A 21075-nucleotide genomic window follows, 5' to 3' on the forward strand; every position below is an offset into this window, starting at 1 on the left:
TCTCAGGAGTCCTCCCAGGTTACTCTTGTACTAGTGCCAACCCTTTCCCACCTGCAAGGCCAACCATCAGGAGGGTCTTTCTTCTCTTGCCGTCCTAATTTATTCTAGAATTGTGCTAATTTTAAAAAATGATATTTAAAAGCCACTCCCATGAATTGCTTTATTTTCTTCGATAATCTTTGAACTTCTTTTTCTCCACTGTTCACAACTTTGCTGTATTGGCAGGTGCTGTTCACGTCAGCGGAAGAAACGTCCCTTTGAATTCCTTCTCCCCAGAGGCATTCGTGCTCCCTGTCGATGTTGAAAAGGTGAACGTATCTTCTTTTCTCTCTTTAAAACCACCAAGAGTGGTAATCCCTTGGCTAATGCTGTTCTGATTTCAATCTGGAAACTTCCCTGGACAAAGCATGGCAGATAAGTTTCCTTTCAGCATTTGATCGGTAGTGTCTGTACTCAGCTGGGAAGTTTCCCATGACTGAAGAATGATGTCTACCATTGGAGCACCACCAGTCTAGGGCTCTATATCACAAGAAAATAGATTCAGGTCATCTCTCGGTTACAGTGGGTTCAATCTTCTGTCTCTGAAAGATAGGGGCTACACTTCATGTGATGACCTATAATAACTCAGTTAAATACATTTATATTTCTATGCATGAAGTCCACTTAAATACATTTTATTGATTTTTCAATCTAATACACCCTTGGTGAAAAATGTTGATTATGCTTGTCTTTTAACAGATTTTTTTTTACAGGAAAATGCCCACTTTTATGTTGCCGATATGATTATATCAATCATGGAGAAAATGAAGTGTGATATTCTGAGTCAGCTGCACGCAGAGAGCTGGAGTACGGGAGAGGCCGGCCGGTCACTTGGGAACGATCAAGTAGACCCTGAAGTGACCTTTTATACCAACATGAAGCAGGAATCTGGGTCTTCCACTTCGTCGGACAGTGGCTATGAAGGCAAGTGGAGCACAGCTGAGAAAGCCCTATGCTGCATCCTGCACGCACATCTCCTCTGCAGCGGCCGCCACAGGCCTCGCCGTTTCTGCCATTTGGGCTTGACTGTTGGTCATCATGCTCCACTCAGTTGTTGAACTGATGTGCTTCTCTCTTGGGCTCCATCCTCCTTTTCCTTTTGGCAGAGGCTGATGTCGCCCCTCTTCCTCCGTCCTCTGTCACACAGCACTCCCCTGGCTCGCCTTCCACATGCTTCCTTTTTCCACGTGGTCCTCTTTCATTCATCCCAGTGGGCTGGGGGTCAGCAGGCCTCGGGTGTGCTCCTTCGGCCCAGGAGCTGTCCTGCTGGAGCAGAGACTGAGGAAGGGATGTGGCAGCACGGAGCCAACAGAGGCAGCTGTCCAGCGTGGCAGGTTATGGGGTCAGGGCAGCTCACTTCACTCTGGGATCCGGGGAGCCTTCCCAGAGTGAAGGGGACCTAAGCTGAGAACTGAGGTTAGGGCTTGCCATTTTCTTCCCAATCCCAAGCATGGGTCCTGCTTCAGTCCTAGATTCTCTCTCCATAGTCACTGCCTGGGAGATTTTACCCACTGCAGTACCTTTCTATTATTCCCTCTGCATGGACGTCTCCTGAATTTGTCCAGCATCTTTCTTCTAAATGCTCGATTCACATGGCTGGGACCTGTTGAACATGTTTACCTGGTTGGCAGATAACTAACTAACTTAAACATCTCTAAACTAGTCATCTATCACTCCTTCACAACCCCCCTCCTTCAAAAAAAAAAGATTAAAAACTAAAGCTTACTTTTCCTTGGGACTGCCTTTACTTAGCATCTTAATTAGGAATCTTTCAGTAATGAAGGAAGCACTCACTCCACGTGGTACAATGTATATGTACCCCAGTGCCTGGTACAAAGTAGGTGTATGATCAATAGTTACTGAATGTGCAACCTTGCTCAAATTTAAAGGAATTTTTTTTAAATGACAGCAAGCATCCTCATTGAGCCCAGTGGGGACCAGTACACAACTGACCAGTAGAGAGGCAGCTCCCGCATCTGTCTTTTGGGGGATTTGTGGCTTCTCATCACTTCTGTTCCTGCAGCTGCTTCCTTCTCCTTTTTCTGCAGCCTGACTTCTGCCCACCCCTGCCCCAGGCATCTGGTTTCGGCTCTGCAGTCCTCCTGATGGCTCAGCCAGGGTCTCACAGCTCAACCTTGTCTTGCAGGACCCCGGAAGTGGACCTGATTGGGCCTGCTTTGACTGGGTGTCCACAGCTGCTCAGCCACTGGTGGCTGGGGAGCCCGGGAATGTGACATGGGCCGTCATCCCCTCTGAGGCCACCCATGGGGAGAAGAGGCACGTGGGTGGGAAAGAAGGGATTCATATTTCTGTACACTGTACTCTGCAGTTGACTCTTTCTTCCTCCTTGTGCCCGTGCTCCATCCTGTTTCTGGACAGGGAACAGGGTACTATTCATGTGATGTGAAATGTAAGCTGTGCTCCACGATGCTCTGTCTATGTGCGTGGCTCCCCCGCCCCTGAAATACTGAAGGCTCGTGGTGCACACCTGTGTTTCCTTGTGGTTAAGTATGTTGGTGTCTCAGCCACCTCATGAGATCTTGCATGAATGAGGATTTGTCTTATTTATATTTTCATTCAATATAGTGGCTTGCCTGAAATAGGTATTTTATAAATATTTGTTGAATGACTGATTGGAAGCTCACATTTAGCTGAGAAAAAAAATTTTAAATGTGAATATGTTAAATGAAATTTTAAAATATTTCTACCACCCAAGAAAAATATTTCTCTTTTATCAAGTATTTCTATTGTGACATTTATGGTCAGAGATGTCACTCCATGAGGTAGGTCAGCTTTCTACAAATTACAGGTTGGTCATTAGAGCATCTGAAAAAAAAAAAAACTAGACAATATCAACACGCACCTCACTCAGGGTGAGCAGCGCTTCCTGCAACTTTATCAGTTAAATGAATTTTTGCTCCTGTACTAGGTTGGGATGTGGACTGTATATTACAGCCCACCCTGATCAAAAGAATGTGGGAAAAACACAGAGGTGGGTGAAATTGTCCCCTTTAACCCATGAGGAGACCAAAACTGAGAAGCTCATTGTCCCCCAGTGAAGATGGAGCAGTGTGGTTTCAAACCCTGGCCAGTCCTTTAGGAAGCCCATTCATGTAACCTCTCTGTCATCTCCAGGCTACAGTCGTTCCCTAAACAACAATTCGTTTCTCTGTGTTTCTCTCCTATGTTTATTCAAGTGGGTACATTTTCATAGTAATAATACATTCATATTAATGTCATTACATCAATAATATGATCAGATTATGTTAACAGTGTTTCCTATCTGGTTTTTCTGTGTTGCTACAGTTTTCGCATTTTTCGATGATATTATTTCCTGAGGTAATAGCATGATTTGCAAAATCAGTTCCCTATTATTTGGCATTTAGGTAGCTTTCAATATCTTCACATTTTAAATGGACTGCAAGTAGCTCCTTTGTGAAGCCAAGTTGTGGGAAGTGCTGGTTCCTTCGGGAGGCTCTAAGGGAGAGTCTGTTCTCTGCATCTCTTGGCTTCTGGTGGTTGCTGGTGATCCTCGATGTTCCGTGGCTTGTAGGCGCACCCCCCCCCCCGTCTCTGCCCTCAGCTCCACACCGTGCTCTCTCTGTATATCTCTGTCTGTGTCTGCGTCTCCCTCTTTTTATGACACCAGTCATATTGGATTTAGGGCTCACCCTGATTCAGTGTGACCTCATCCTGACTACATCTGCAATGACTCTATTTCCAAATATGGTCACATTCACAGGTTCTGGGGGGACACAGTCAACCCAGCACAATGTTTGTGTCACCTATACCCTTTGCCTCACTGTGAAAAAAAAGGACTATTTTTTACCCCGCTTTCATTTTGTTAAATTTTGTGTTACGGAAAATTTCAAACTGACGTAAAAGTAGGCAGATTGCTCCTCTGAATCCCATATACTCAGCTGTCTGTTTCATTTAATCACATGAATGTAAGAACAACACAAAAATAGCTCCCTGAGTTTGTTCATTCATGCAGATGAATTTTTAAATTCTTTTAAACTCTTGGCCCTTTCATTCCCCGATTTCAGTTCAGTTGGGTGTTGCAGGTTGAGTGGTGGTTCTTTTTCTCCCTGTTGGTGAAACTCCCTTCTTTTCTCTCTCTAGGTTGTGCTGTGTTACAGGTCAGCCCAGTGGCTGAAACATCTACTTCCTATGATGTGATGCAGGAGGACTGCAAAGGTGACTTGGATGAATTCGTTATCGTAGGTAAGATTTGGAAACTCCTCCCCTGTGACTAGGTGTCTCCCCTCCCCGCCACCTACACACACTGACATGCATCCCAGGCAATACGCCGTCATAGTGGCTTTCAGAGGAGCTCCTCCCAAGATCATGAACCTGATCTAAAAAAAAAGATGTCTTGATATTAATCTCTCATCTCACTTGTAGAACTGAATGTAAAAGCAGATAGTCATTATGGTCTGATATCTGGCCCCTTAATTGTATTTGGTGACATTTTCAGATGGGCACATTTTCAAACCCAATCCCATCCCATCTTTAATCATTAGCTGGAGTCTCCTGATAGAAACACAAAAGAACGTACACTGTGGAGATACTGAATAATTGGTCCTTTCTGAGATGCAGGGAGCTATCTTTGTGTTCTTATAAAACTGACTTTAAGTGAAACAGACTAAAAGACCTCACTACCCTTTCTTTGATTTTCCCACAGAGCTTGGAGAGTTTAGCGACATCACAGAGACTTGTGGATGTTCCTGCGGCTCCTCTAAGAGGTATCTCTCTTCCATGTGCACCTGCACATAGACCCCCAGGCCGTCACATCTGAGGCGCTGGGGACAATGGGCCTCAGACACCTCAAGCCAAAGTCACCTTGTTCCAATAACAGGGTTTACTGCTTAGAAATGACACCATCACCACTAAATTTCCCACAGTGTGTTTAGAGTATTTAAAACTCTTTTGTACACATTCCCATTTAATCCTCAGGGATAAGCTGGATGGGGTTTTTTTTAAACCTCATTTTATGGATTTTGAAACTGAGATTCAGACAGGATGCGCCTCAGGGCACCGTGCTGTTAAATAGCAGGGGTGGGACTTGAACTCAGGTCTTCTGACTGCGGTGCTCATTCCACCACCCTTCCCCGCCTTGGTGCCCTCAATAGACACAAACCACTCTGTAGAACCTGCGGAATTGTGTTGCTTAAGAGAACTGTTGTGGGTGGTTGATGCAATCTCTTGTATCACACCCTCCCTGGTTTTTGGAGAGGGAGGGATAGTTGAAAACCGGAAGCAGAAGACCCTTAGCACACGTCTCATAAATACAGTTTTCCATTCTTTGCGTCTCTTATATTTCAGTGTTGTTTATGAGCCAAACTTCAATTCTGCTGAGCTACTCGCCAAAGAGCTCTACGGAGAATTCCGGAAGTGCTGGGTGTCCTCAGGAGTTAACCATCCGCTGGCAGCCTCCCTGAATGCGGCCGGCTCAGTAGTAAGTATCAGTCCGAGTTGACCTGGAATTGAAAGTTGCTGAATTCCCATTTTGCCCACTGTTCACATCAGACATCCGTGTGTTTCCTTGTGTGGTCGCTGGGTATCGGGGAGACGGGAAATGAAGGGTGTTGCTTGTGTTTATGGAGTGTTTGTGATGCACCAGGAACCGTGCTCAGCAATTCACTTTCAGTCCTCGGAAATCTGCTGTTAGGTAGATGCTGTTGTTATTTTAATTTTAAAGCGTTAGTTCCAGACCCTCAGCAGAGCTGGTCAGTAGTAAGGGCAGGAGTCAAGCCCCAGGTTGCCTCCTCTGAAAATCCGGGCTGGTTCCCTTGTGGAACACACTGCCCTCTGAGCAGGTGGCCCAGCAGGGGCAGAGGGCTGTGTGGCAGAGGCTGAAATCGGGGCTGGTGAAAAGCACTCTGGAAGTGCAGGGAGGCAGTGTTTCATTTCATCAGGGGATCTTGGAAAGGCTGACTGCAGAGCTCAGAACTTGAGCTAAGTGTCAGGCCAGGCAGAACTGCAGCAGGTAGGGACGCGTGAAAGGGCGTTCTTGGCAAAGGACAGCTGGAGTCAAAGTGACAGGAGGTGCGTGGTGTGGTTCCTGAGCGGAGTGATTTGCTGTGGTTGGATAAGGAGTGTTTGTGTGTATCTGTGTGTCAGGTGGGGAGGGTGTTAATCTTAATCTTCTCAGGGAAATGAGATTCAAAAGCAGCCAAACTGTAGAGGACGTAGATGCTTATTTGCAGAGTTTGGATTTTAAATGCTAATAAAGAAGTTTAATGGTTTGGAGGGGAGCTTCTGTACGTGTCTAAGCAGGGCAGTGTCTGAAGAGGGCTGTTTCTGGGGAAGTCTGCCTGTAACAGGGGATTCTGATGGGCAGCATTGTCAGCCTAGGCCGGGTGAGGCTTCCGCTGTGTGTAGAGGCTTCCCAGGTCACACTGACCTCCTCATGGTAACCTGAAGCCTGGAGACAAATGAACTAACGAAAAATACTAAGCAAAGTGATCTCAGCTGGGTGGTGTTTTAAGCAATTCTGCAGATGGCTTTAGATACCAGGAGAGTGCTTGCTGTTTCCTTTTTTTCAGCTGAAAGTAGTTTTCGATTTTCAAGGTAAATTTTAGTGGTGGAAACACACCGGAAGCTTCTTTCTTATTTGGGTTCCTGAATCAGCTTGCTTGAGTTGCTCCTAAATCCTCCTCTGTGTTATGTATGCAGGTTGTGGATGAGGAGCATCTCGGGAAAGACTTTGAATCCAGCATGGATATAGTGGAGGAAATTAAATTGAAGTCGAGGATCAGAGGGACTGAAGACTGGGCGCCCCCGAGGTTTCAAATCATATTTAATGTTCATCCACCACTCAAGTAAGTCGGGGTTGCTGCTCGAGCTCCAATCCGGTTAAAACCAGTTGTGATAGATCCCACCTCTTTGTGGAAATAGGTGAAGGCAAAAAATAATGCACCGAGAAGCAAAAGAACATTTCTTTTAGGAAAAAGAAAGTTGGGCATATTTTTCTGAATTAGCTTTCTTGACATCTCTTTTATCACAGGCTTTGGGCCTCTGTAAGTTATGATAAGTTGAAAATTCAGCTACGTGTCCTTAATTTTGAACATTATATAACATTACATAACAATTGAAAATGAAATAGGTTTATCTTAAGCAGCTAAAGTTGAACCTTAAAAATTACATACAGTAATTTTAGAAGACCAGACTGCTCTATTTTCCAATGTAAGGTGAAGTAAAAGTCAATGAATAAAATTTTTTAAAAGGAAAACTCTAATCTTGAAGAGAGCTCCTATAGTTAAGAAATGTAACAGAATACAAATTAAATGTTTTAAAAATTTTTAAGGGGGGAGGTATTTATTTATTTATTATTATTAATAAATAAGTTAGGTATTTATTTATTCATTTATTCATGTATTTATTTAATGGAGGTACTGGGGATTGAACCCAGGACCTCATGCATGGTAAGCATGCACTCTTATCACTGAGCTATGCCCTCCCCCTGTAAAAATATCTTTGTTTTCTAAGAATTAACAAAATCCTAAAAGACAAAACAACTAAGATGGTGCAAAAAAGGGAAATAAATGTATTATATGTTATATATAAATCTTCTAAATGTATATAAATATATTATAAATTAAATATAAATGTAGTTATATAAAATATAAATATATAATATATAAAATATAAATATATATTATATACATAAAATATATGAAATATATTAAATGTATATATAAATAATATATTATAAATTATATAAATGTATAAATTATATTAAAATATACCGATATATAATATAATATATAATAATATAATATATATAATAATTTAAAGTAGTGGTTTAATTTATTTCTTCTGAGAGTATATGACATTGTAGACAAAGAAACATTTTAACCAAATACAATTTTCCTTTCCTCTTGGTTGATATTGAATTCGGTGTGCAGACTGCAGAGTTATGGAGGGATTGAGGAGGGATATTGCCTGTGCCCCTTGGAGGTGCCTTGCAGACTGGCTTCCCTTTCATTTTTTCCTTTCGAGGGAGCGCCAGGGAGGTCTCTGGCGCTGCTTGGGCAGAAGAGCCCGGTCTCCAGGCCTTGTAGCGGGTCACCTTCCTCAATATGGGGTGTCATTCCTCTAGGATTTCCCTGGGTCCTCTCTAAGGCACATGGCTAGGGTTCCACATATTTTTACCTTGGCCATTTTTGCTGACCCTAAACTGTCATTAAATTTTACAATGTTCTCCATATTTCCAAATCACATGGGAAATCATGGCACCAATAATTCAACAGAAAGCACTTCCATAGACTCTCACCAGAAATTTTTTTTTCTATCATCCTTTCTTTTTATATTTTTTGAAACTTTTTTTCATTTTTCAGTTTTATTAGATTCACCAGAAATGTTTGATAGCGTTGTCATGTATTACCTCTCATTCATCTAAATTCCCTTGACTCTATTTGTAAACTTCCCAAGTACGTCGTCTCTTGGTGTCTTGTCCCCTGCACCTTCTCCCACACATTACGTGCGTCTAGTTCTCTCTGGAGAGAACCCTGTGGGTGCCCTGCGAGAAGTCTGCAAAGACCCCCTTGGTGGAATAGTTACTTGAGATCCTGACTTCAGCTTTCATGGTAGCAGGGGCTTTTAAAAGGCCCGGAGATGCCAACTAGAAAAAACTGTGGAATAATTCTGTTTCTTTCCCAAATGGAAAATGACAGAATTAAGGTCCCAAAGCCAAGAAAAGTATCATGAGCTCAGTTTCTTTTCCAACCAGTGAAAAATGCTCCCTTGGCCTTTTCTGAAATGTAGCTCTTCTCATTCTCTGCCCTCAGGAGGGACCTCGTGGTAGCAGCCCAGAACTTCCTCTGCGCCGGCTGCGGAACTCTGATAGAACCTAGTAAGTACGGACAGTGGGTGGCCTGCGTACTGTGCGATGACGAGAGTAACTGAGTTGGGCGGTGCACAGTTTTTGTGAGAAATGCCTTGGATGAGACGTTGTCACAGGCGCTTCGTGACACGGCCCTCTCGTGAGTGAAGAGGCCACTGTGACCTCCAAGGCTGGGTGACCACCCGTTACCTCCTGGGCTCTTTTCTCCTAGTTCTCTCCACCTTGGGCACTTAGCTCCAGCCACATGGCCTCACTGCTGGTCCTTGAAGGCGGCAGGCTCACTCCTGACTTTGCATTTGTGGTTTGCGCTCCCTGGGATGCCCTCCCCCGATGTCCTCTGACTGCTTCCCTTCCTGCCTCCCCATCTTCACTCGGAGCCCTTCCTTGGTCTCCCTGCTGAAACTGTCCATCTTGCCACCCTCCTGGCCACAGACACACGTGTGCACGTTAAATTCCCCTGCCTTCTTACTGTTTATTCTAGTGCTTATCTTCCTAAAACACTGTCTCCTGTTTTACTGATTTTTCTCATTATTGCCCGTCTGTCTCGCTAGATTCTCAGTTCTCTGAGGACAGATTATATGGTCTGTTTAACTCATTGCTTTGTCTCTTGCTCTTACAAGAGCTCCTGGCACACAGTTGGGACTCAAAAGATGTTTGCTGAATGAATAACTTACCAGGAGCTCGCCAGACTCCTCTGGGAGGGTTTCAGGGAGTGGTCCGAGGGCCTAGAAAATCAGGTCTCACCCATCAGAAAAGCGAGTTGCCCACTTGAGATTGGGACTCACTTGTTCTGCTATGAGGGTGTCCATCGGTCTGACTGGTGGAAGGCTGCGAAGAGGAGCTTCACTGGAAAGGATTCCCTTGGCATTCTTGGAAGGAAAAAGACTTTGGGCATCTCCACCTCAATAAATAAAAATAGCAGAAATCCATCTGAACTTCCTTCTCCCATGTTGACTGATGGCCCCTGCTGGGCATCCCAGTTGGAAATGATTTTCTTTGAGTGACTCATCTTCCCAGCTAGGCTAGTCGGGGCCATGTCTCTGGTTAACCACTGTATCCTGGGGCCTCAGTCAATATTGGACGCATGAATCAGAAACTATGAACTCATGACTATGACTCCAACAGCTTTTAAAGTACTTGTTGGAGTTTGTTCAAATGTGGAGTCATATGCCTGCCCTGTTGATAATAGGATGGTCCCTTCTCTCATGGAGCTTGCTGACAGGAAGTTACCAGTCAAGTGAATAACAGGATGATGCCTGCAATGAAAGAGAAAGTCAAGAGTGCTGTGGGGTTTACAGCCAGGGAACTTCATCTGGGTTTGGGGGGCCTGGGAGTGAAAGGCTTCATAAGGAAATGACTGTCCCCCGAGGAGTGTGTGGGGGAGGGGGGTCACCATAGGCAAATGGCCCAAGGCGATTGCAAAGAAGGCCTGTGTGACTGGAGGGTGAGAATAAGAGGCGAAAACATGCTGCAGAGGTAGGCAGAGCACACGGGGCTGACGCATTATCAACCATGTGAATGATTTTGGACTTTCCCTGTGAACTTCCTGTAGTTCTTAGGATGGTTTTAACTCCTCATTTTGAGGTAGCTTCTAAGCTTGTGACAGTCTGAGGCAAAGCCAAGTATTTCACTCATGTAATACGCATTTCTTTGTTACTAAGACTGAGTGTTTTTCACATCTCTATACTGGTTATTTGTGCCTCATCTTTCCATGTATTCCCATCCTTTGTGCATTTTTTTCCCTCACTGATTTATCCAGGAACCCTTTTGGCGCTACTTCCTAACCATGTGCATAGAGTGCATTATCATTTCCAAAGCACTCTTCATCTGCGTGATATCACAGGATCCAGTTCTGAGTTGTTTTGTGTGGCCTCAGGACAGTCAGCCTGAGGAGATTCCAGCTAGTAAGAGGCTTCCTGCCAGTGAGAGGCGGGTCCGGACTCCCGTCACATCTCCAGAGCCTGAATCTCATGGTCTTTTGGCCACACAGCTGTTTACAGCGCCCATCTTCTGAAGCCCGGAGTGTTTGGCGAGGGGTTTCTCTTTTCCAACATCTGTTCCAGGAAAGCAGAGCTCACGCATGGCCGTGATTTTGGCCCCTGCCAGAGCTTCCCCAGCAGGGCTTCCTCAGCAGGAAAAGAGCAGCCTGAGTCCTGACCTTGGTGGGATTGGGGGGGGCGCAGGCGGGGCGGATTCCCAGCATCCGGGGAGCGATGCTCAGCCTCCTGCGTGCCCCACAGGGTTTGTGAAGCGGCTCCGGTACTGCGAATACCTGGGCAGGTACTTCTGTGACTGCTGCCACTCGTACGAGGAGTCCTGCCTCCCTGCCCGGGTCCTCAAGCTGTGGGACTTCAGGAAATGCTACGTCAGCAACTTCTCCAAACGGCTGCTGGACAGCATCTGGCACCAGCCCATTTTCAACCTGTGGAACAGCAGCCACAGCCTCTATACGAAGGCCAAGGAGCTGGACAGAGTGAGGGTGAGCAGCTGCCTTTTTGGGGAAAGGGAGGCCAGCTGCTCAGAGGGTCCTGTAAATGGGCATCTCCCCTGGCTCGGGGATCCAGACAGACCCTCTGAGGGGCGGGTTTACCCTCCAGTGCATGGAGCTTATGCTGCAGAGGCCCTCCCCTGCTTGGGCCCCATACTGAATCTTACATGTATGCCTAGCTGTCATTTATACATAGCTTTTGAATTTTATTATCTTTTAAATTGATGTTGTATATGTTTAAAGTGCACAGCATGGCTATTTGGTGTTATACATACTAACAGTGACATGATTGCTAGCCAAGCTGGTTAACATACCCACCTCCTCCCGCAGTTACCTTGTGTGTATGTGTGGTGACAACTCCTGAAATTTACTCTCAGCAAATTTCCAGTGTTTAATAGTCTCGGAAATTACAGTCGTCATGCTGTCCATTCGATCTCTAGACCTGGTCACCCTGCATGACCACAGCTGTGCACCATCGACCAACATCTCCCCCCGCCCCCTACCCCAGCTCCAGGAGCCACCCTTCCACTCTCTGCTTTTACATACTCGACTCTTCCAGATTCCACATGTGAGATATGCAGTTTTGGTCTTTCTGCGTCTGGCTTATCTCACTTAGCACGATGTCCTCCAGGTTCATCCATGTTGTCTCAAATCACAGCATCTCCTTCTTTTATACATAGTTTGGTGTTTTTCTTAAAGACGCCCCCCCCATTATGTAAGCTTCAGGCTCCCCAAAAACCTGAGTCCCGCCTGGGCCCTCGGTAGCTCTCTGGACTCAGTCATGAGCCCCTGCTCTGCAGACTGTTTATTTCAAAGGCTTATTGTATAGAGTTGTAGCATTTCGAGGTTAGAAATAACACTTAGTTTTGACTTCGACATTGCCAGTGTTGTTTATCACATTTACCTTCCCCCCTGTTTGGTTTTTCACGTTAGGAACTCCAGGAGCAGCTATTCCATGTCAAGAAGCTGTTGAAGACCTGCAGGTTTGCTGAAAGGTACTACTGCTGGGGCTGGGGCGGCGTGGGCCTGTGAAGTTGGGGCTTGATAACTTCCATGCATTTGCTAATCCTCTGCACCTCCTGGTCCAGCTCCTCCAACCTCTGAGCTCAGCAGTTACCTCTTGTCTCTCCTTAGGAATGCAGACCCTCTCTTTAATGTTGCTAAACCTTCCACCTCACTAGCAGTGAATTTAATATATTAAGGAGACTGGGCCAGTACAAGGGTGAAACAACTCTAGCCAGTGGTGGTGGTGGTGGTGGTTGTTGTTGTTATTATTATTATTATTATTATTTTAAATTGTGGTCAAGTACACATAACATAAAATTTACCATCCTAACCCTTTTTAATGTGTACAGTTAAGGGGTTAAGTACATTCATACTGTGGTACAACCATCATCGCCCTCCATCCACAGAACCCTTTTCATCTTATAAAACTGAAACTCTGTACCCATTAAACAACTCCCCATTCTCCCTTCCCCCAGCACGTGGGAACCACCATTCTATTCACTGTCTCTGTGATTTTGACTATTCTAAGTACCTCATATGAGTGGAATCACACAGTACTTGTTTAGTGACTGACTTATTTCACGTAGCATAATGTTTTCTGGCTTCACCCATCTTGTAGCCTGTGTTAGGATTTCCTTCCTTGTTAAGGCTGAATGAGATTCCACTGTGTGGATATTCCACCTTTTATCCATCCATCCGTCCATCCATCTTGGGTTGCTTTCTTTTGGTTATTGTGACTAGTGCTGCTATGCTCATGGGGGAACCAATGGCCTTTTAAAACCCCTCATTTAGAGGCATTTCAGACTTTTATTGGCTGTATAATATTCCATACTATGATGTGGTAATGAGTATTGTCCCATTACTGAACGCTTAATAGGTTTTTAATATCTTTTGTTATTACAAAAAAAACCCACTAGGCTTTAGCTGAATCTCTAACCACATACATAGGTGTATTTCCTTACAATGAACTTCTGCAGCCATAAAGGTCAGACATGAATTCATTGACAGAGACAGAGATTTTTAAGTGGAAGAAAAGTAGATTACTCAAGGAGTTAACATTTTTGTTATAAGAGTTGCGATCATAGGTTTTTAAAATTTTTTGGTCTGTTTTAAAGCTTTGTTTCTGATCTTTGTTTAATGATGCTGCATTGCTTTTGAATTACATTTCTTGGGGAGGAGCTTGTCTTCTGTAGTCATTTGACCTTGAGCTCCACCTCAACCTCAGCCTTGGCGTAAAAGGTGAATTTCTTCTCAGGACCTCAGTTTTCTCCATAACGTATAACAGTATCTCCAATTCTTACCATCTATGAAAATTTCTTAAATCTCCATTCTGAATGTCAGATAAAAAAATCAACAGAACACATGTTAAGGAGGAGTCTAGGGAGAAAGTCAGCACAAAGAGATCATTGCCAGAGTATGTGTCAGTCACAGTGCACGTGCCCTGAGGGTGCTCAGGAGGCATCACGTAGTTCATAAGGGATGAGGTGGGGAAGCGAGCAGACGAGGCTTCCTGGAGAGCCAGTCAGAGCCGAGCCCAGGGGTCAGGGCTCCTTCAGCAGAGGGGAAGCAGTGTGAGTCAGAATTAAACGTGGTTTGGCATCACTGGAATGTAAAGGCCAGTGCAGACAGTGGCTGGTTTGGGAATGCAGTCCCAAGCGGGGGATGCCGCTAATGGATTTAGGGAATTCGGGAGGCAATCAGGAAGGTTTAGGGAAGATTACATTCAGCTTTGAATGCCCTTGGGACATCCAAGTGCTGTGACCAGCCTGCAGTTGAATACCTGAATCTTAATCTCAGTGTTGGACCCGACCAGTGGATTTGGGAGTCACAGTAACTCTCCTGAGACATCAGTCAGTGACACTGATGGGCTTGAAATTTAGCTGGAATGAATAAGATGGTAATTTTTATCTCAGTACCCATCTTTAGGACTTGAAAACAAATTTTCAATTTTCTTTTGCTCACTGTGTGTGCGTGGACAGGCTGCAAGAAACACTTCTCTCTTCTCGTTCAGCTTTCTGAAATCAGCATTTTTGGAACTTTAACTTCCTGGATTCCAAGCAAACTTGCAAAATGCAGAGTGGGGAGTAAGGTTAACTTGTTCCTGGGGCTATTTTTTTTTTAATTGAGTTAAAAATTTAAGTGTGAGTGCCTGGAAAAGGCATCCCCCTTCTTCTGACCTGGCCTGTGTGGGTGGGCTCTTGACTTCCTCTTTGTTTTTTCTCGGGCAGTACGTTACAGGAGTTTGAGCAGGTGCCTGGACATTTGACTGATGAACTCCACCTGTTCTCCCTGGAGGACCTGGTCAGGGTCAAGAAAGGGCTGCTGGCGCCCTTGCTCAAGGACATCCTGAAAGTTTCCCTTGCGCACGTGGCTGGCTGTGAGGTGAGGTTTGCCTGCCAGGGCGGGGCATCCCTGAGCGGTCCTTTCTGTGGCCTTTGCTGGCTGTTCAGCACTTTATGTCATTTAACCCTCACAAACCTTGAGGGATGTGCTGCCAACGCTATTTACAGACAAGAAAAATGAGGCTCAGAGGTGTTAAGTACCAAACCAAGAGTATCCTACTGGGAGGAGCCTGGGCCAAGCAACTTATAGTCTGGGCGCCAAGCCCTACATGGGGCCTCCCTCGACTCCCATCCGCTGATGTGTCACATACAGCCAAGTGGACTCAGAATGCAGTGGAACCCGAGCTCTGCCTTCACAGGCTAAAGAACTGCAGGGGAGCTGCCAGAAACAAAATTCGACCGTTTAAAAACACATGTTTAAAGTCATGCTCTTTCTCTGGTGCCTCACACTGGCTTAATGTGCAGTTTCTCCAGGCCAAAACAAACGCACATTTATTGTCCCAGTCGGACTGTTCATCGTGGCGGGATATATCATATCCTGTTCCTCCTACAGGCTAGGATCATAGACATTTAAAAGTTGGTATTTATAAAGTTCAGTAAAAGTGGTAACTCAGCTCCTCCAGCAGAAGAAACATTACCAGTAACGACTCCAACTTTTTGACTCTTGTTTTCACAGCTGTGTCAAGGAAAGGGCTTCATTTGTGAATTCTGCCGGAGCACAGCTGTCATCTTCCCATTTCAGACCGCGACATGTAGAAGATGCTCAGGTACCTTAACACCGTGACCTTCATAATAACTTAATAACTTCAGTGCAGAGTTAACTTGAGTTTGATGACTTAAGCACAAAATTAACTTAAGGTTAAAGCAGCTTAATAACTAAAGCACGGTGTTATTTCTTCAAAATATGATGCTGGTGCATGCTTGTATGTGGAATTGGAGGTGGTAAGGTTTGGGGTGCACAGAGAGGAGTAGGGCAGATTTAAAGGATGATGTCTCTCGGAACAGGGTTCAGAGAGACGAAGTAGCCCCTGTTTTGCCTGCACTTCATTTCTGCATCAGGGCAAGCTGCAGCCGCCCCTGTTTTTGTAACTGAATTACAGTCACGCCTGACCCTGAAGGGTCGTCTTTTGTGTCAGGCCCTCTGATAGCAGAGTCGAGTAGTTGTTATGGAGATTGTATGGCCCTCAAGGCCGAAAGCATTTATCATCTGGCCCTTTACAGAAGAGATTTGCAAACCCCTGTTCTGCTATACAGGCAAGCCTTGTTATATTTTGCGTTGCTTTATTGAGCTTCACAGATACTGTGTTTTTTACAAATTGAAGGTTTGTGGCAACCCTGTGGTGAACAAGTCTCTTAGTGCCATTTTTCCAACAATGTTTGCTCACCGTGTGTCTGTGTCACACCTGGGTAATTCTCACCACATTTAAAACTTTTTCATTATCATTGTATTTGTCGTGGTGATCTGTGATCAGTGATCTTTACTATTTCTATTGCAAAAAGATTTCGCTGAAGGCTCAGATGATGGTTAGCATTTTTTAGCAATAAAGTATTTTTCAATTAAAGTATGTACATTTTTAAGACAATGTTATTGCACACTTAATAAGCTACAGTGTAGTGTGAACATAACTTTTATTTGCACTGGGAAACCCCAAAATTTGTGTGACTTACTTTAGTGCAATACTCGCTTTGTTATGATAGCAGGGAATCAAACCTGCAGTGTCTCTGAGGTCTGCCTGGATAAGTGCCCAAGGAAATCCCTTGCTCTCTAAAATGTTTCATGGGAGAGATCTGGCTAATGAGTTCTTTCTTCACCCTTAGTATGAGCAGGCCCCCCTCTTAGGCCTCTCCGGCATTATCTCCCCTAACCCATTAGGCGGTGTCGCAGGATGGGTTCCCAGCAGAGAAACTCTGAAGCAGAGATTTGCATGAAGAAAGTTCACTGGGGCGAGTTCTTAGGCTCAGCACCTGCTGGGGTATGAAGGCAGCAGGGTTGGGCAGAGGGAGGGGTTGAACTGAGATGCGGTTGCAGTGAAGGTACAGTGCATCTCATGGGGAAGTCTGGAGCTGGAGTGGCCTTTCAGTGTTGTCCCAAACTGGGGACAGAGAACCAACCAGGCCTTTAAACTTTCTATAGACCAGTCATTGGATGTGAGCTGGTGCCAGGAAGGGGGCATGACCTTAATCAAAGCAGCTCTCTCTAATCAGGGCCATTTCCAGAGAAGGGACGCCACCTCCTGAGCCATCAACCCCCAACACTCTCAGCACCTGGGAGGACAGTTTTTGGGTGGATCCGGGAGGCGCTGCGGCATCCACTACGAAAGGCTCTCTGAGCGTCGTGTTTTATTGGTCCTCATGACCTGCTTATAATCCTTCTGAGTTTCACCTGCCTGAATTCCCTTTGGAAGACTCTGGTAGCAGGCTTCAGACCCCCTCTCTCCCCAGGATGGGGATGAGCATCTGTACATATTTGAGAAACCAGACACCGTTTGCTGACGGCTGACCTCTTTGCTTGCAGCGTGCAGAGCTTGCTTTCACAAGCAGTGCTTCCGGTCCTCCGAGTGCCCCCGGTGTGCGAGGATCAGAGCGAGGAGAAGGCTTTCGGAAAGTTTGCCCTCCGCAGCGACATGATGCCCTGAGTATTGTGAGAAAGACTGTTCACACGCCTTATGACCACATCGTCTGTGTATACTATTGATAGCATGGTTTTATTATTGAGTATTGTCTATTAAGAAAAAAGATGGCCAATATTCTCTTTATTATGTATATTTAATATTTTAAAAGAAGGAAGATTCTTTGGTATTTAGCATAGGGTTGTTACTGGTGGTTCTGTTTACAAATGTTCAATGTTTTTGCTGCTACAGGTTTTTTAAAGTTTTTTTGATACTTCTGAAATTGTATTTGAATCGTTGTATTTAGTGAATGGTGGAGCCTATTTTGTATGAATTGTAACTGACAAGATGAATTACTCAGTTCGTCTTTCTGTAAACTTGTTTTGTGAAAGGGATTTGTACTTTCAACGAACAGAAATGCAACCAAAAATCCGTTTGCTCGGGCTTTTCCCCCTAACTTAAATGCCATTTTGTAATTGTATCAGTCTTAACAGATTTTACTCATTCCCGGGTTTGTGTGGAGGCTGCGTGTTACTACTCTGTGTCAAGCTGGGTGTGAGTTGCTCAGCAGTGCTTGAAGGTGCCGTTTGAAGTAGTTGCCTCTAGAGGCGCTCTTTCAGATGGCACAAATCAGACCTTACTTGTCTGCTCTATTCCACAAAGTCAGGGGATGCCTGGGTGAGCAGAACTTTATCCTGCCCTTTAGGAGTTTGTCTCATAGATATAAAGTTGAACATAAGGTATTTGATGACTTAAATAAGCTGTGGGAAAAAGCTGTTAACGAACAATGTGATTCCAGCAGTGACATTAAAATCATAGACATTCTACCAACAAGGTTGGGTGAATCACTAAAACTTTATGAATTTCTTTTGCCTAACATTTCTTGTATTTATATGCCTTCTTGAAACATGTGAATCTATTTTTTTTCTTCTACCTCCTATGTACTTTCTCCTACTTAAGAAAGGGCTGTGGGGCTGGGTTCCTTCTCCACAGCATCTTCAGTCTGGAACGTGGTGTCATATGCCGGGGATTCTTGTGCCCTAGGTAAACCTACTCAGAGTGAACTAGTCAAACAGCACAGACAGGCAATCAGTGGTCCAGGTTGTACCCTCACCCCATCCAGTCCCGTGTGTGTGTGTGTGTGTGTGTGATTCAGTGGGGTAGTATTAAGCGCATGCAAGAAATGAGTGTCTCCTGTCCATCTGGTGTCTTCTCGTCTGTCAATTGTTTTCCCATCGCAGGTGCTTCTGCCAGAAGCTGTGCCTCCATTCGTTATTTAAGCTGGGTCTCTTTTAAGTACAAATTTAGGCATGTGGGATAAGATAAATAAGACCAAATTTAAGACAGTGTTTCATTCTGACCTTTAGCTTACATTCCCTGTTAGGAATCCAAGGTCTGAGAGGAATGTCAATATTCCCTATAACAGGTCTGCGAGGTTCATGTCAGTATCTCCATTTTACAGGTAAGGACACTGAGGCTTAGCAAGGAGAAATAACTTAACTTAGGTTCCCACAGGTAGTGCATGCTGCCTGCCTCCAAAGCCCATGTTCCTAGTTCTTGCTTCTTCTATGGTGTCTTTGAGATAACACAGAAAAAAACCAGCTTTAACTTGTAAGTACTGGTCAAACCTTAATTAGTGATATGACATTGAATACTTTCTTGCGTTGTTTCCTTACATTGATTTGAGGAAGTTGCTGGGGCTTATACATTGCTTGAAGGGCTCTGTGTTCAGGCTGCCATGTTCATAAGGTACCAGTGAGTGTGTGTCTATGTGTGCATGTGAGAGAGACACATCTTTGATGTTGAGGATGAGTGCACAGGAGGTACCAGGAAGTGATGCTTTTGATTTTTTTATTTTAAGGAAGAATGAGGCAATTTAAGTTAACCAGTCTACAGGTCTGACTGGGACATGGTTCCTTCCCACCGTGGTAATAGAGGCTCCTTCCCCATAAGATACCTGTTGGAGCAGAGAAGTGGCGTCAGCCCACGTGCAGCACCCTGGGACGAAGTGACTAGTTGTGATATAGATTGCTCTTTGGTGAGATGTACTCCTCGTGTGGTTTTCCCTTGTGACTCTTCCTCAGCTGCCGGAAGGAAGATGAAGACCTGATATTGCTCATGGACCATCGCCCACCATGAGGCTTGGCGGTGCAGTGCCGAGATCTCAGTGATGAGATCTGCCTTTATACTCTTCACTTGGAAAATTCCAGTAACACGGCCTTTACAGTTGTGATTCTCAGCCGCAGGTAGGGAGTGATACCAGGGGACACGGGGCGGGGAGGGGCGAGCCACTTTGGAGACGTTGTGGTGTGATGACTTGAGTGGGAATCATAGGCCGGGACTGCGGATTGAATCCCAGATCTGCCACCTCCCACCTGTGTGACTCTGAACTGTAAAATGGGAGATAATGACTATAGGTAGTTGATACGAGGATTCGAAATGAAAATGAGGTCCCCAGCAGAGGGCCTGGCCCTGGGCAGGAGCATGAAGGCTATGGTGCAGCCTGGGGACAAGAGGAGCTTGGAGGCACAGGCAGAGGCCTGACCAAGTGCAGAGAAAAGCACAGAATGTGCTTCAAGTCTCAGCTTATCTTTTGGAGCCTTAGTCCTCGAGGCCAGGAGAGCTGCCCGTCTGGGCGTGGGGAGGCAGAGAAGGTCATTTTGTCCATTTTAGGCTGAGGTTTTCCAGTTGTGTTTGCAGTCTGCCTCCCGTGACATCGCTCGTCACAGCACGCTTCATTTCTGGTGAAGTGAGGAAGAGAACTGTGATTCCTCTTTTCAAACCAGTTGTTTAAAAATAGAGGTCCTTGAATGTTTGCTTTGAGGAGGCGTGCTCATCAAGGATGTTGACAGTTGGACAATGTTAATTCCCTCCCACGTCCCTCTTTGAAAATGACCTTAAGAAGTCTTGTGACTGAGGCTTCCTGTACGTGGTGTCTGGCCAGCATTAAACCAACTGAGCCACAGTGGCAAGGACTGGAGTTCCCAACTCCTCGCGGACACATCTACACTGTTGCTTTCAGCGAGAAGAGGAAGTAGGGTGCAACGAGGCTGCCTGGATGCATTATATCACCAGTCCCAGTGTCCAAAGTCACGGACCTGCAAACCAGCCTTCCGGCCACACAGCCCTCTTGCCACCACCCAGGCGGAACAGAGAAGCTTCTAACTGCTCATTTGGGAAGCATCCCCTTCTGCCACCTCTCTATCCCCACTGCATTTGTTCTCATCCTCGGTCCCATTCACTTTAAATAAGTCTCAACATTAAAAACAAATGCATGAAGCCATTCTGTAGGCCATTTGTTGAGTGGGTACCGTTGCCAGGCGCATAGAGGTGCCTTTGGGAAAGGGCTTGACTCCAGACTCCAGCTACTCAGATCTGAGCTCCTTCCCTGTGCTCTGCTCATTGTGGATGCCACAAATGTCAAACAAGAGCACCTTGTCCTCCCATGGATGGTGGGAGGCTCTGGGGACAGATTCTCCATCAATATCAAACAGAAAATGGCTTCTTAGTAGCTAGTGGACAACCTTCATTACATCAAATTAATGGACAGTGGTTCCCATTAACCATGAGCGCACTGAAAAAAAAAAACCAACTGGGAGGATGTGTTTACAGCTTGTAGAGTGTCCACAGGTATCCACTGTTCTCTTCACGGGTGCACGGTCCTAGCCTCTGGCATCTGGCTGAGCCAATGTGGTGAGAGAAGCCGGTGAAACTCAAGTGGAGGTGATGCCCGTGACTTCCAGC

General features: G+C 45.3%; 1 protein-coding gene and 1 non-coding gene across 3 annotated transcripts in view; one reads left to right on the forward strand and one right to left on the reverse strand.

The window, feature by feature from the left end:
• RUBCNL (rubicon like autophagy enhancer) overlaps positions 1-18187 on the forward strand; it is a 32129-nt gene extending 13942 nt beyond the window's left edge. For both annotated transcript variants that reach the window (XM_015243715.3, XM_015243716.3), the window contains exons 3-14: positions 226-308; positions 753-963; positions 4162-4263; positions 4724-4784; positions 5365-5497; positions 6718-6863; positions 8832-8896; positions 11128-11366; positions 12309-12370; positions 14609-14762; positions 15399-15489; positions 17238-18187. In XM_015243715.3, coding sequence (XP_015099201.2) covers positions 226-308; positions 753-963; positions 4162-4263; positions 4724-4784; positions 5365-5497; positions 6718-6863; positions 8832-8896; positions 11128-11366; positions 12309-12370; positions 14609-14762; positions 15399-15489; positions 17238-17350 — 1460 coding nt within the window. In that variant the 3' untranslated portion in view covers positions 17351-18187. The remainder of the gene's footprint in view (positions 1-225; positions 309-752; positions 964-4161; positions 4264-4723; positions 4785-5364; positions 5498-6717; positions 6864-8831; positions 8897-11127; positions 11367-12308; positions 12371-14608; positions 14763-15398; positions 15490-17237) is intronic.
• On the reverse strand, positions 7429-7502 carry TRNAG-ACC (transfer RNA glycine (anticodon ACC)). The gene has a single exon. It is a non-coding gene; the product is annotated as a tRNA-Gly (tRNA).
• Positions 18188-21075: the final 2888 nt, after the last annotated feature.

The sequence above is a fragment of the Vicugna pacos genome, chromosome 14, assembly GCF_048564905.1.
Source record: "Vicugna pacos chromosome 14, VicPac4, whole genome shotgun sequence".
NCBI classification, from domain to species: domain Eukaryota; kingdom Metazoa; phylum Chordata; class Mammalia; order Artiodactyla; family Camelidae; genus Vicugna; species Vicugna pacos.